Consider the following 13,436-nt stretch of genomic DNA (forward strand, 5'->3'; position numbering starts at 1 on the left):
CACTATGTTTAGTAAGTGTATTGGTGACATCCATCTAGAGTTGGACAAAGAGAGACAACTCAATCTTAATATTTCAGATTTGGATTTTGCAGTAGCAATAATTGTGGCTATTTTGCCTGATCTATAAACACAAATTGACGATCCTTAATTTGTCTTTTCGAAACATTAAAGAGGTGTGCAATATCAGCATAACAGAATTGAAATATGATTATTTCTTTTTGAAATCAATATTGAGACAATACATAACATTCACACAACATGTATTAAACATTGTCCAACAAAAAAACAATTTGAAACGAAAAACTGTGACTATTATTAGTATAATAGTTCATAAACATTGAAAATTTTATATTCAGCCAATGCAAAATTTGACCATGCATGTGGAGCAGGAACTGTTTACCCTTTATATCACCTCCTATTTTGATGAGGTTCGTGTTGCTCGCTCTTTGTTTGTCTTTTATGTTGTTTTCGTTTTTTTCATGAATTTAAACTTTTACCTTAGTTTAAACCTATTAATGTACTTTTTACCTTAATTATTCATCCCTTAATTTTATTAACTATATGCATTTGCATTGTATCACAGATCAAATTTATTCGTTTATTGTGTGTTAAAATTCGTGTTACTACGTTTTTTGATTGAGATAACTTGGCCTTCCAATTGATATTTAATTGTGTGTCTTTCTATATGTTGTGATGTTATACTATTGTTTCAGAAAAGGGAGAAAGTTTGGTACCATTAAAACGTTTAACCCCGCTGCAATTGTTTGCACCTGTCCTAAGTCCGGAATCTGATGTTCAGTGGTTGCATGTCGTCTATTTATGTGAATCATAAGTGTTTCTTGTTTCTCGTTTTTATATAGATTAGACCGTTGGTTTTACACTAGTGATTTTGGGGACCCTGTATAGCTTGCTGTTCGGTGTGAGCCAAGGCTCCGCGATCTATAATGGTTTATTTTTATGAATTGTTCCTTGGATGGAGAGTTGTCTCATTGGCACTCATACCCCATCTTCCTATATCTATTGTCAGTTCGTTTCAGACTTTTGAATTTCACTATGATTTTAGTATCTTCCGCCTATCTTTTACATCAACAGTTAAATTGGTGAGGAGAATTTTTAGATTACAATCTATATAAGCCATATGCATCTATGTATATACTAGAGACATGATTTTACTGATCATTGTAGTCATTTATGCATGGCTTTTAATTGGATGATACTCACAGTATTTTATAAATGATTTTGTTTACAACCGACAGTATTGCTCATATTGAAAATTTCATGTACTTTTTCAAAATATGGCGATAACTGTTGGTATTTAGTTGATTTGGAGTGGCAGTCTTCTTGGATTTTGGATAGGAAAAGTGTGAAAACCACTAATCTAACAGTTTATTTTAACAAAATGCTGGTCATGTAGAAAATGCCCGTCAACCAATCAAATAAACTTTAATAACTTAAACAGAAAATCTAAACAATTGTCACGACTGGTTCTATTTGTGCTGAACGTTATTATTTGTTAAAATATGATTCAATATTCCGATATCAATATTAGTTTTGAATTTTCACAATGTTATCAAAACCCTTGATCATATATCGTTTATCGATACATAAATATTTTAATATTTAAAATATGACTACAACAATAGGTGTTTTATAGTTATTATTTAACATTTAATTCCACCAATTATTGTTACTTACTGGTGAAGTACATTAATATACTGGTAGGCATTAGTAGCCCACCGGTTTTCTTCAATATTGTGTTACTGAAAAAGTATTGTCCATCGATGTACAATTTCTTGTTTCTGCATCTTATACAAAATCAAGTTATATATCAAATACAAAAACAAGAAGATGTGGTATGATCTGCTTATGAGACAACTATATAATAGGTCAACTGGCGTCTATGCGGATATTACATATTTGTCCGTAAATTTCATAATTTCGATGGAAACACACACATTTTTTTTTCATTGCTGTCTAAAATTCAAAAACTTGGAAGAGTACAAGAAAAAAGACGAAGGAAACATGTTGATTTAAAAAAGCAGCCTTGCAGATAGCATATAGATTTTCAAGTGTCAAAGACAAACTGACAACGCTACAATACGGGATTATTTCTTGGTACAATTTACCAGTGGTAACCTTCATGAAATCATTATAGGAATCAAACTGTTTTTCAGTTTATTCATGAATTTGTTCTAAACAGTTCTGTCTTTTCTGTTTAGGCCTGTTTTTTTCTTTTATGTCACATTGTGTTACTGTAGTCCTTCGTAGTTTTTATTTAGCTAGCTATTAAACCAGGTATAATCCTCCGTTTCCTTTGGAAAAAATCCTGCACCAAGTCATTCTGGAGTTACTCGGCAAATTTAGGAAAAAACCCTCAATGGTACGTTTTCAGTAAAAAACATAACAAAGTAGAATACATAACAATCATTAGGAAATACGAAATATATATGCGTAAAATCAAATACAAAACAAATAATATGATAAATGCAATTTTTAAAGTTTCCAGCATAATTAAAAAAGTTACTTTACAAATGTTGACTTTTTAAAACAGTGTTCATTATGTGTTGTTTATTTTTGTTTATCGCCAATATTAAAATATTTTATACTGTTTTTCTTCTCTGTTGAGGCATATGCTAGAAATATTTCATATTGGATGTGTCACATTTGGCGTCCGACGTTCGTAAACTTTTCACTTTTTTTTTTAACTTTTACTTGAGAACCACTTTAAAAAAGGATCACTATATTAAAATTGTTATTTTTCTCCATTGTTGAAGCATATGATCGCTAAAAAGATTATAACAAGTCATTTTTATACAGCCTTCTGCATATGGGCTGGTATTGAACTTTGGGCTGATAATACATCTGATACGAAAAATGCCATGTTATAATCTGACAGTATACATCATCCAACAACACTTCTAAAAAATCTGTAAGATATTAATGTAGTTGGAAACACATTTTGGATGATCACTATAAGTAAGATATATTGAACACTATACAGCACGTCTTGCTGAGAGCAACTTAATTACATAGGTATATACTTAGTGGATAAGTAATACTTCACATCACAATACCGCAGGATAGATTTTAAACATTCCAATTACAGCCTCATTCTGAAGGACTAAGGCAAACATATTAACCTAAAATAACTAATAGTAGTGGATTTTTGCATTTGAGGAAAACTAAGCTAATGGTTATAACTATTGTAGTGTTATACAAAGACAGAAAGATCCAGTTAAGGTATGTTTAACTTTTAAAAAAAGTATTTTTTTTAAGTTCAGAAATGGGTCATTTTCAAAAAATGTCGAATTTTGAAATTGAAAAAAATATTAAAAGTTAATTATTCAAACAACCCTCTATATAAGCAAATCAAAACAAAAGATGCAATCTTAATGATGTAATACAAGAATATCTTGAAACATTTTTTGATCGGTGGTACAATATTTTGTCTATCCTGTTACCATTTTCAAAAGAAATTTTGGGATATTAAGAAAAGGTTGAGATAAAATGTTAAGCTTGTTTTACGTAGCCAATTAGAAGGTTTTCAAGAGAATAAACTTCTATATATATTCATTCTGTAAAATAATAGATTGTTTTCTAATTTTCCAGGTTGTACTGAAAAATGCCTCTTAAAATTGGTTTTCAAAAGTTGTAAAAATTACCACCAGTAATGCAAGTCTAAGATAGCAATTTATATTGTTCGGCATTTTTTCACCCTTTCAAATAAACCCAACATCAAGTAAATTCAGCATAAGTTAGTTTACTGTTCTCTTTATTTCATTGGTAACAGGAACGTACGTTTCTGATATATCACTATATAAAAGTCTATCCTGTTACCTTTTTGTCTATCCTGTTACCGATATCAGTATTTCACCTGCAAATGCTTAATTGGGAAGATTAAGACGTTATAACCTTAGGATGAGTTCAAACAATGAAACATTTCATTCGTTTTGCACCTATATGTTAAGATAAAAAAATTTAACGACGTTTTTGTCTACAATTGTCTATCCTGTTACTGTAACCATAGCAACCATAGTAACAGGATAGACATAACAGGATAGACAATTTTTTTCGTTTTTGATTGCTGTTGTGAAATAACTACTCCCTTTGGTGAAATGATTATGGTTTTCAATTGTGAATTTGGTTTCCAACACGTTATTGCAGCTTTTACAAGCATATACTGTTGGTGTAATTAATCAAAATTGTTGGTAACAGCATAGACATGAAAAAAAAGTACACTCTATTTTTTTCACTAAATGCCTTGAAATTTCTTTTCTCTACACTGTCGTTCAAGAAACGATGTGTTTTAAATGTAAAGATTACTTTGTACTTTTGAAATCAGCACTGACGGATTCAATTTTCATAGGGGGAATAATTTAACGGCTGACTTAAGTAGCGGTAACAGGATGGACATGAACCTCCCGTACGCTGATTGAATTTAGTTTGTAGATAATATGTTACATACAATGATAAAGAAGCTACGATTCGTCGTTAGAGTAATAATAAACGTTCTTAAAAAGTCTCTTTTGCAGATATCAATTTGATCAGAAAATCGGAAAAAATCATTTGAATTGGGGTTTTCTGACACTGTACGCACACAAATACCCCCAAAATCGGCCTTAAATGCAGTTTAATCTTATCAAAATTGATGTTAGGTGTGTTTATTATTAATATTCTGAATCACAAATCCGACAAGATTCCATTTAAACCATTACAACTGAAATTTCCATTAGAAATAAATTTTTTAGCATGGGTGTACTGAAAATTCGACATTTTTTGAAAATGACCCAAATATTTAACTTTCAAATTATATTATGAATTCTACGTGACTGTAGCCGTTATAAGAGTTGCGACAGAAAATTAACACTGAAATAAGACATGTAAAGAGTAGAGTTTTCTCATGATTTTCTAATGTTTAAAATTGATTTGTTACTGCTATGAATATCTTTTTATTGATATGAAAGAGGTTTTGTCAATTTTCCCTGAATTAATTTCACATCCCAATATTTTTTTCAAAAAGTCTTTCAATCTTTACTAAAGTATGGAATTCATGTATTTATTTTCATGTAGTAACAACAATGTGGCATATTTCTCAGGGAACTTAAAACTAAATATTTTACGACTAAAGATGGTCCCAAACTCATATATTGGTAGTTTAACTTTTGGCTTATCATACTTATTACAAAAATAAAAAAGAAACATTTTAATAAAAACCAAAATTGTGATTTTTTTTCTTTTACTTAATTGATTTTTGTATAGGTAAGGGGTGTCCTAAAAAAAATTCAAGATAAATTTAACCTATTACCTAATTAATTAAAAAAATTATCAGGGTTGAGTTCAATATCCTGATGACTTCTCTTTGGAGTTACTACCCAAAAATTACATTTTTTTCTACTAATTTTAGTTTTTGGCCTTTTATCTAAAAACCATAAATGCACAGGTATAGACACTGTATCAGACACCAAAAAAAAAAATCATCAATACAAGAACTAGAAACCTGCAAAAAAAAATTCGATACCATTGGATGATAACTTGTAGGAGTTATGGCCCTTGAAAAACTTTTTTTTTTTTTTACTTATTTAAGCGTTTTTGTCTATTATCTTGAGAACTAATAAAGATAGAACATGTAAAAAGGATAAAAGATCAGCAATACAAAATTTACTAAAATTCTACTATGACCGAAATTATTGGATGAATTTGTATGCCGGAGTTATCCCTCTAAAGGTGGTGATTTTTTCGACAGCTTTATTTGTCTGGAATATTATAAAATATGATGAGATACGAAGAAACTGTAAACATGAACATCGATGCATTAAATAAAAGTAAAAAGAGATATCGAAATGACGAATTATTAACAGAAGAGCATCTTGTTTCCTTAGAAACCAATACGATTCGAATTGTACCTTTATATTGAATAAACAAATCAATGATGCGTCACGACAACGCATGAATTCAGTAAAGAATCATTGTATTAAAAAGTTCAGTGGCAAATATTACACGAACCAGAACATATATTATTTATTTCCTGTCGCTGGATCTATATTTTTAAAATCAGATCGACACGATGATTTCTTTTTATCTTGCTAAGAAACTTTCCACCGTATTTTGAGCTTGGTTTCAGAAAATGTGCATTGTTATTGGTTTTTGTGCTTTTGTCACTTAGTACCTCGTTATTTTAGAGTTTTCCGTATCCATCCATCATGTTATATAGGTACCATTTGAAATACATATATAAAAAAGAAGATGTGGTATGATTACCAATGAGAAAACTCTCCACAAGAGACCAAAAAGACACAGAAATTAACAACTATAGATCACTGTACGGCCTTCAACAACGGTCTAAGCCCGTACCGCATAGTCAGCTGTATAATTTTTATAAGTTCCGTAAAAGAGCCTTCAAAACTGTGATATAAAATACATTATTTATGGTGTCAACCAGCCAATGTGTTTCCAACTTTTACTTGATGAATGTTCTCAATAACCATACTTAGCACGATAGTCAGGATATAACATGTCTAATTATTTGAAAAAAATATTACAAATATGGTTATGAATAAATTTGTTATAAATTGTTTTTCAAATAATCGGTTTTCTGGAGAAAATTAACGTGGTGATCGGAAATTACGACAGATCAGCAGGAAAATTGAGATATAAATTGAAGCGCTGCAGGTGCTTTTTATATGGATAAATGTGATAAGAAGAATATCAGGATTTTCCCTTAAATTTTGTTAATCATGTATAAGGCAATTGCATATATATGACACAATACAAAAATATATTGAAGCTCCAAAAGGAAGCAATGTCTACATGTTGTACCGACAATTAAAATGTAAAAAATGTAAAAATTGTAATAAAAGATATGTATACAAACGTATGTATACACAATTTACATCAAATTTTAGCTTAAAAAATCGGTTCGTGTGTGGTCTTTAAATTTTATTTAAAATCCTCTTGTCTCTTAAACAGATCGTTTATGCTGACTAAAATAATAGATGTTAGGTTATTTTGATGAATGGTATATGTGAAGATAATATGGTGGACTGACAAAAGATCCATCATCCAGATCAATGAACATGTATTGATAGTTCAGTTTCTGTGTTAATTCGTAGATCATATAGAATACAGTTGGATCATTGGATACTCTGCGGCACCATGCTTCCCATGTACAAAATGAGAAGGTAATATTGTGCATGTATTTATTTGTATTTGATTTTGTGGTTGCTTTTAAAGTCCAAGCTAATTAATCATACAACATTTTTCTGCTTTGTATTTTTGGCCTTTTTTAAGATAGGACAGACGTTAGCTGATTTCCAGTCTATTGGTAATTCTCCAGATTCATATGACTGTTGAAAGATGATGCTGAGTATTGGTGCTATTTCGTTGGCTAACTCGTTTAGAACCTTAGATGTAATTTGGTATGGTCTGAAGTCCTAAACATAGTTCGTATTCAAAAGACGATTTGCAATGAAACATTTACAATTTAAAATCCACAAGATCGCCACCAAGTACTGTAATTAATACAGTTTTACCATTGACAAAAGTACATTTGACCTTTGATTTCCGGAATTTTAAAACCGACACTGACTTTACAATTATATACATCAATGAAGATCTAGAAGAAGAAATTTAGTAACAGGACTTTTAAAATGTAATATAAACTATGTATGATTGATTTCAGAATGATAGAAATGATGTTTAATTTTTTTAATGGATACATCTGACCCTACCAACTGCAACATATTGATTGGACATGGGGTCACTATGGGGGGGGGGGGGGGGGGGGACTTGTTGCATGGAAACAAACTCCTTTACAACAAAAAGCAGGTAAATAGTTAAATGCTGATTTTTTAGGTAAATTTTACAGGTATGATGACTATTGAATCTTGCCAATAAGTGTTAGAATTTACATTTAATCTTGTAATTGGCATTTGTTCACAAGAAGGAAAATATTCATCATAATTAAACTGTCTGAGCACAATAACATGGAGTGATGCAGGCATCATGTGTCAAAAACAATTGGGAAATTGCTTCCATGGGTACCTATATATAAAAGTAATTCATGTATGACTAAAAATACAGACATGAAGTTTCAAATATACACTAGATGCAATTACTTGTTTTCTCTTTTATTAACTGCATTTTGTCAACTTTCGATGATAAAAACAGCATTGCATTGAGACATATTTATACATATGTTATAGTTCAGGATCAGTAATGCATGTGTACATGCCAGTGATATTGCAACACAATGACAAAAAAAAAAAAGCCATTTAAAGGTCAACATATGGTTTTTAACAACAGAGTATTGTCTATACAAGATGTCAAGCCAAAGATATTTCATTTACACTTTGAAAAGACTTGATTTTGACAGATATTTGATAGTCTCTACTTAGTAGATAGATTTGACACAATTTGAGCATGTACATATGTTTATTAATGAAGATCATATTACCATTCAGACGTCTTTATTTTTATGTTTTAACTGGGTTGCTGTCTCACTGATGTATGTTTCACCTTAATCTTTTTGAAGATCATAATAGAAAATTATAGAGTATGAAAATAATTGAAATTTATCATTTACAGAACATACCTATTGTAATTAATACTTTTTTTTTAAGAAACCAAAGGAAGAAAACATAGTCAAATTGTTCCTGGATAATACATATCAATCCCTATTGCTGATTCATTTTTTTGTTGGTGGCTTCCATCTACTTCTGAAATTGACTGGACCACTGGTTTATGTGGTCTGTTGAAATCATGCAATTATGTCACTCCCTACTTGGTCATTTATTTTGTATTGGTGGCTTAAAATCCAGGTGAATATATACCATTTTCAGGACCATTTTCTGTGTTTCTCACCATGTCAATAGGCTTCAATAATTTTGATTAGAATGCCTTTGAAATTTATCGGTTGGAAAAATACATTTATATTATGAGTGCACTGTTAAGTGAACCTGAGGTGTTTGGTTGTAGTTATCTGATGGTCACAATGCTTCACTAACCAGACATTTATAGTACACAAAACTTTAAAGGAAGGCAAATCTTTTCATGTATTCATTAGTATTGACTATTGTGTAAAAATGTATGCCAAGTTTACAGGGTATAAGGTATAAAAATTAACCTATATGATACTATAGTTTAATCTGGTAGGATAAAGTGCCCCACATGAACTGTAACCTTGTGAACTTTAGCATCTTAAAACTCCAGCCCATGTATCTCGGGTTAAATTGAATAGGAACTGGGACTTATTATACTATAGTTAGTAATAGTCCCAGATAGGAAGTGACCATTATCATGAATAGATTACTTTTTGAATTTGGATTAAAGACAAATTGCAAACACTTAAAAAAAATAACCTTTACTGTCCACTTCAAAGTTAACTTTCATAGACCATACTTTTCTGTTTCTTTCCAACTGTAACAGAAAAGGAGAATTATCAAAATTAATATGATTGGGCATACCTTGCAAGAGATTTTTGGAAAAGACATTGCTAAGTTGTATAACTTGTGTCTGATCAATTTGTCATTTAGAACATAGATATAGTTGCTAGTTTTAACATCATTTTATCTTTGGTGGAAAGTTGTCTCATTGGTTTTGATATCTGATATCTTATTATTATATAGAATAGGAAGACCAAAACTTATAAAATCTTCAATACTAATTTGTTTTTTATTCATTTTGATAGGTATTGTTAGATTGTCTTGTTGACAAATATCTTATTTTATTCATATAAAAAAATAAATGTATTTAATTGCTCATACATTACTTCATGTTTGATTTTTAATATTGATCTAGATGTATGTAGAGAATTTCTCATTGTAATTGTACTTGTTTAATATAAAGGTCACCAGGTTAGTAGGGACACATTTATTTTGGGAGGATGATTTGTACAGTATACAAACATTTTAAACTTCATATTTTAGATTAAGGCTAACATTAATAACAAAAAAATGTTAAATTATTAAATCAAATAAAAATGGACTTAGATATTACCTTTGATGTGGCTGTCTAATGGGGGGTATAGGCAAATTATGACATTTTTTTCAACAAAATGGTAATATCAGAAACAAAATATGTGCATTAAAAAAACATTAATTATAACAACATAAAAACTGAATAAAACCCCTAGTCTTTAAAAAGTATTTAATTCAAAAAGTTTGAAAGATATACATAGAGCCTGGCATTGTCCGATTGCAAAACAATACGATAAAACTAAGTTTATTTAGCATTCAAATGTATTCTGTCACATACCAAACAACAATAAATTGAATTGTATGACTAAATAATTATCTTACAATTTTTATTTATACCTTTTAGATTGTAAATTTTTCTCCACAACTTTATTGTTGCCATGATTCAATTAAATTTATCAGGTTTTATAAAAGTTTAATTTAAATGGAATGTTGCGAGTGCAATTGGTTAAATATAGGAGTTTTAAAATTTAAAATTTGTGATGTGGTCAGAGAGGTGAAACATTTATCAGTTAGACATCAGACAAAATAAATAAAATTAAAAATGTGGAAGTGTCCATGAAGTCTGGGGTAACTGGTTTGTTATCTCATATAGGGACATGTTAATGTGTCTCCAGGTACTTTTTACAGATAATTGTGTAACAGTACTGATATTTTCATATAAAGGTCGTCAAACTGGACTTTTCCTTTCTTTTCTGATCATTGGATTAATTTTGTGGAAATTACTTTTACAATTCACAGAAAAAAATTATTAATGCGTTTTGGGGATTTTTTTTTATGAATACCTGTCGGAGGAGAGGATTAATTCTGTGTAAAATGTGGATCTAACTGTATTGTACTGTATTGAAAAGTGATTGAAAATATAGGATTTAATGATAAATTTTAATATGTGTCACTGTGTGTGGTAACTTTGGGTCAACTACAGTGGTTGTAATAATGGAATTATTCATACAAAAAATACTCTAAAATAGATAATTTGATAACCTTTATTCTTAATGATTAGAAACTATTGAATTTTATGTACACTTGTTAGTAGATTAGCTAAGTGCTCTTAGTATTGTCTGTCTTTTTTATGAATGAAATAAAGTACAGTTTAATCCCCTAACAGGTGGATTAATTTTACATAACAAAATAAGTGAATTATGACATTAAAAGCTGTAATATCTCCAAAATTAAGTCATTATTTGTGAAAGGACATGGATTTACACCTCAGGGTGCTTGTTGTGCCAAGACACCACGATTTTGTAAACAATTTTGATATCAGACATATATTTAAAGTAATTTACACTTTAAAATGGATTTAATGATGGATTTTCACCGAATTTGACAGCAATGAAGTATCATTAATGGAGCTGATTTACAGATCATATTACTATGTATTAGAGTTGAAATAATGTGTTAAAAGTACAGTTCAAATGTGAGGTCATAAATATCTTTTATTGGAGCATAAAGAAGGAAACTTAGGATTCTCATGATGTATGCTGTAGACAGACTAGAGAAAAAGTAAGACATTTCAGACATTATTGGGTACCTTTGGTCGTTATTCTTTAATGCATTCATGTATTAGCATCTTATTGGGTTTATACAAATACATTGTATTTAGTATTTACCACATGGTTTGGTGGCCCAGTGGTCTAAGTAGTTTAACTACTGTATCACTAGCCAGTCAACACTGAGGTTGTGAGTTCCAATCTTAATTGACGAGGATTGTAAGTTTTCTTACCAATGTCAGTGGCTCTGATTGAGCACTCTGGCTTCCTCTGGACACCAATAAAAACAGTCGACCACTAAATAGCATTAGTAGTGTTGAAAGCGGTATTAAACACAAATGATTGTGTTTCCCTAGTCCATTAGAAATGGAATGAAAATGTTGACTAAAATTTTTACTTATACTACTGAATGGCAATGTTAATCTGTTAATGGCAAATCATGTATGTCAGCATGGTCAAGATTACATGCTTGATGAAATTTACTCATCAAATTGGGTTCTTATCTCATATTCCTCTTGTTAATGATATTTTTTTCAATATCTAATGAATACAGATAGTGCTAGTTAAAAAACCATGAGTTGAAAGCAAATGCTTCAGAATTTTAAGCTTTAGAATTGATTTTTCATATGTGAAGGCATTTATTGGATAGTGTTCCTAAATGTAATTAAGAGATTCAAAATACTTGTTAAAAGAAAGCTTAAATACTGAATGCCTGAAACTGATGCTCTGAATCGCTTTGTTTTTTTCTGTATGTATATGCAGTTACTGTATCCTGCAGACCCATGGCCAACTAAGTTTCAGAAACTGACATTATCATCAGAATTCTCCAGGAAAAGTTATGCCTCTATTAGACACAACTCAAAGACTTAATATATATATATTTTCTGTGTGGACAGAATACTATTATCAGCAACAGATTTAGTACTTTAGTAGGTGTGTTAGCAGGCCCGTAGCCAGGAACTTCCAAAGGGGGGGGGGGGGGTTATTTGGCCTCAAAAACTGGACTTTAACAGTCACAATTCGAACAGAACGTTGACTTGAACAGTCATTATTTGTTTTAACATGGGATATGGTACAAACTGTAGGAGCAGATAAGTTTCAGTAAATATCACTTCAATGATTTTTTGGATGAATATTTAAAACTTTCCTCAAATTGATCTGATGATGTTTTTTGTTGATCAGCATATTATTGGCCAAAGTACCATCTTAATGACCTTGTAGACTACAAGATAGATTAAAGCAACTATTAAGGTCAACATAAGACTTCAATAATGAGCAAACCAAAAGCTCTAAAAGTTTGTGACATGACAAAATATGAAATAAATCTACACATGATCTAAGAGGTTATAAAAAATAACAAAAGCATCAGTCTCGATACTGATTGTCTCCTTTTTACAAAAGAATAGCACATACGTATGAAATGTTTTTTGTTGTTTGGTGTTGAATTACTTTTATGCAATAATAAAGTTATGATAATTATTTCTATATTAATATTTGAAACTATTTTGAAATTTTTGATAACATTCAATTAGAATTATCTCCCTTTGATCAACAAGTTGAATGCTTTTAATGATGGGACAAACAAATGAAAAGATCTGGGATAGGGTCAAAGTAAAAGGTCATATCAGCAAAAAGATAGACTGTGTAAGAAAATTTGGTTTTTAACCATGTATATCCAATCATTACCTGTTTATGTATAATATAGTTTGATATGCCTGCATCTTTGGAAGATAAAATCATTTTATGTCTACAAGGTCAATAAGCTGGTACTTTGGCTTATGGTGTTTCTGAAACTTTTAGTGTTATCTATTCAACCTGATTTGACTTTTAAGATATTAAAAGCACTTAGTTTTATGCAAAGTCACAATATTTACCCTAATACTGTGAATTATTACTGTAATGCTAGAGCACTATATCTTTCTTGTATTCTGTTGGTGTAAGGTAGGTGAACAACAAATTTAATGGTTCATTAAAA

The 13,436-nt window shown here is 30.2% G+C and overlaps 1 protein-coding gene across 1 annotated transcript in view; it reads left to right on the forward strand.

Annotated features, from left to right (window-relative positions):
• Positions 1-7,599: 7,599 nt before the first annotated feature.
• Positions 7,600-13,436, forward strand: part of LOC139511435 (breast cancer anti-estrogen resistance protein 3 homolog) — a 45,999-nt gene continuing 40,162 nt past the window's right edge. Inside the window, exon 1 of the mRNA XM_071298186.1 lies at positions 7,600-7,648. Coding sequence (XP_071154287.1) covers positions 7,647-7,648 — 2 coding nt within the window. The 5' untranslated portion in view covers positions 7,600-7,646. The remainder of the gene's footprint in view (positions 7,649-13,436) is intronic.

Source organism: Mytilus edulis, chromosome 2 (genome assembly GCF_963676685.1).
Source record: "Mytilus edulis chromosome 2, xbMytEdul2.2, whole genome shotgun sequence".
Lineage (NCBI taxonomy): Eukaryota > Metazoa > Mollusca > Bivalvia > Mytilida > Mytilidae > Mytilus > Mytilus edulis.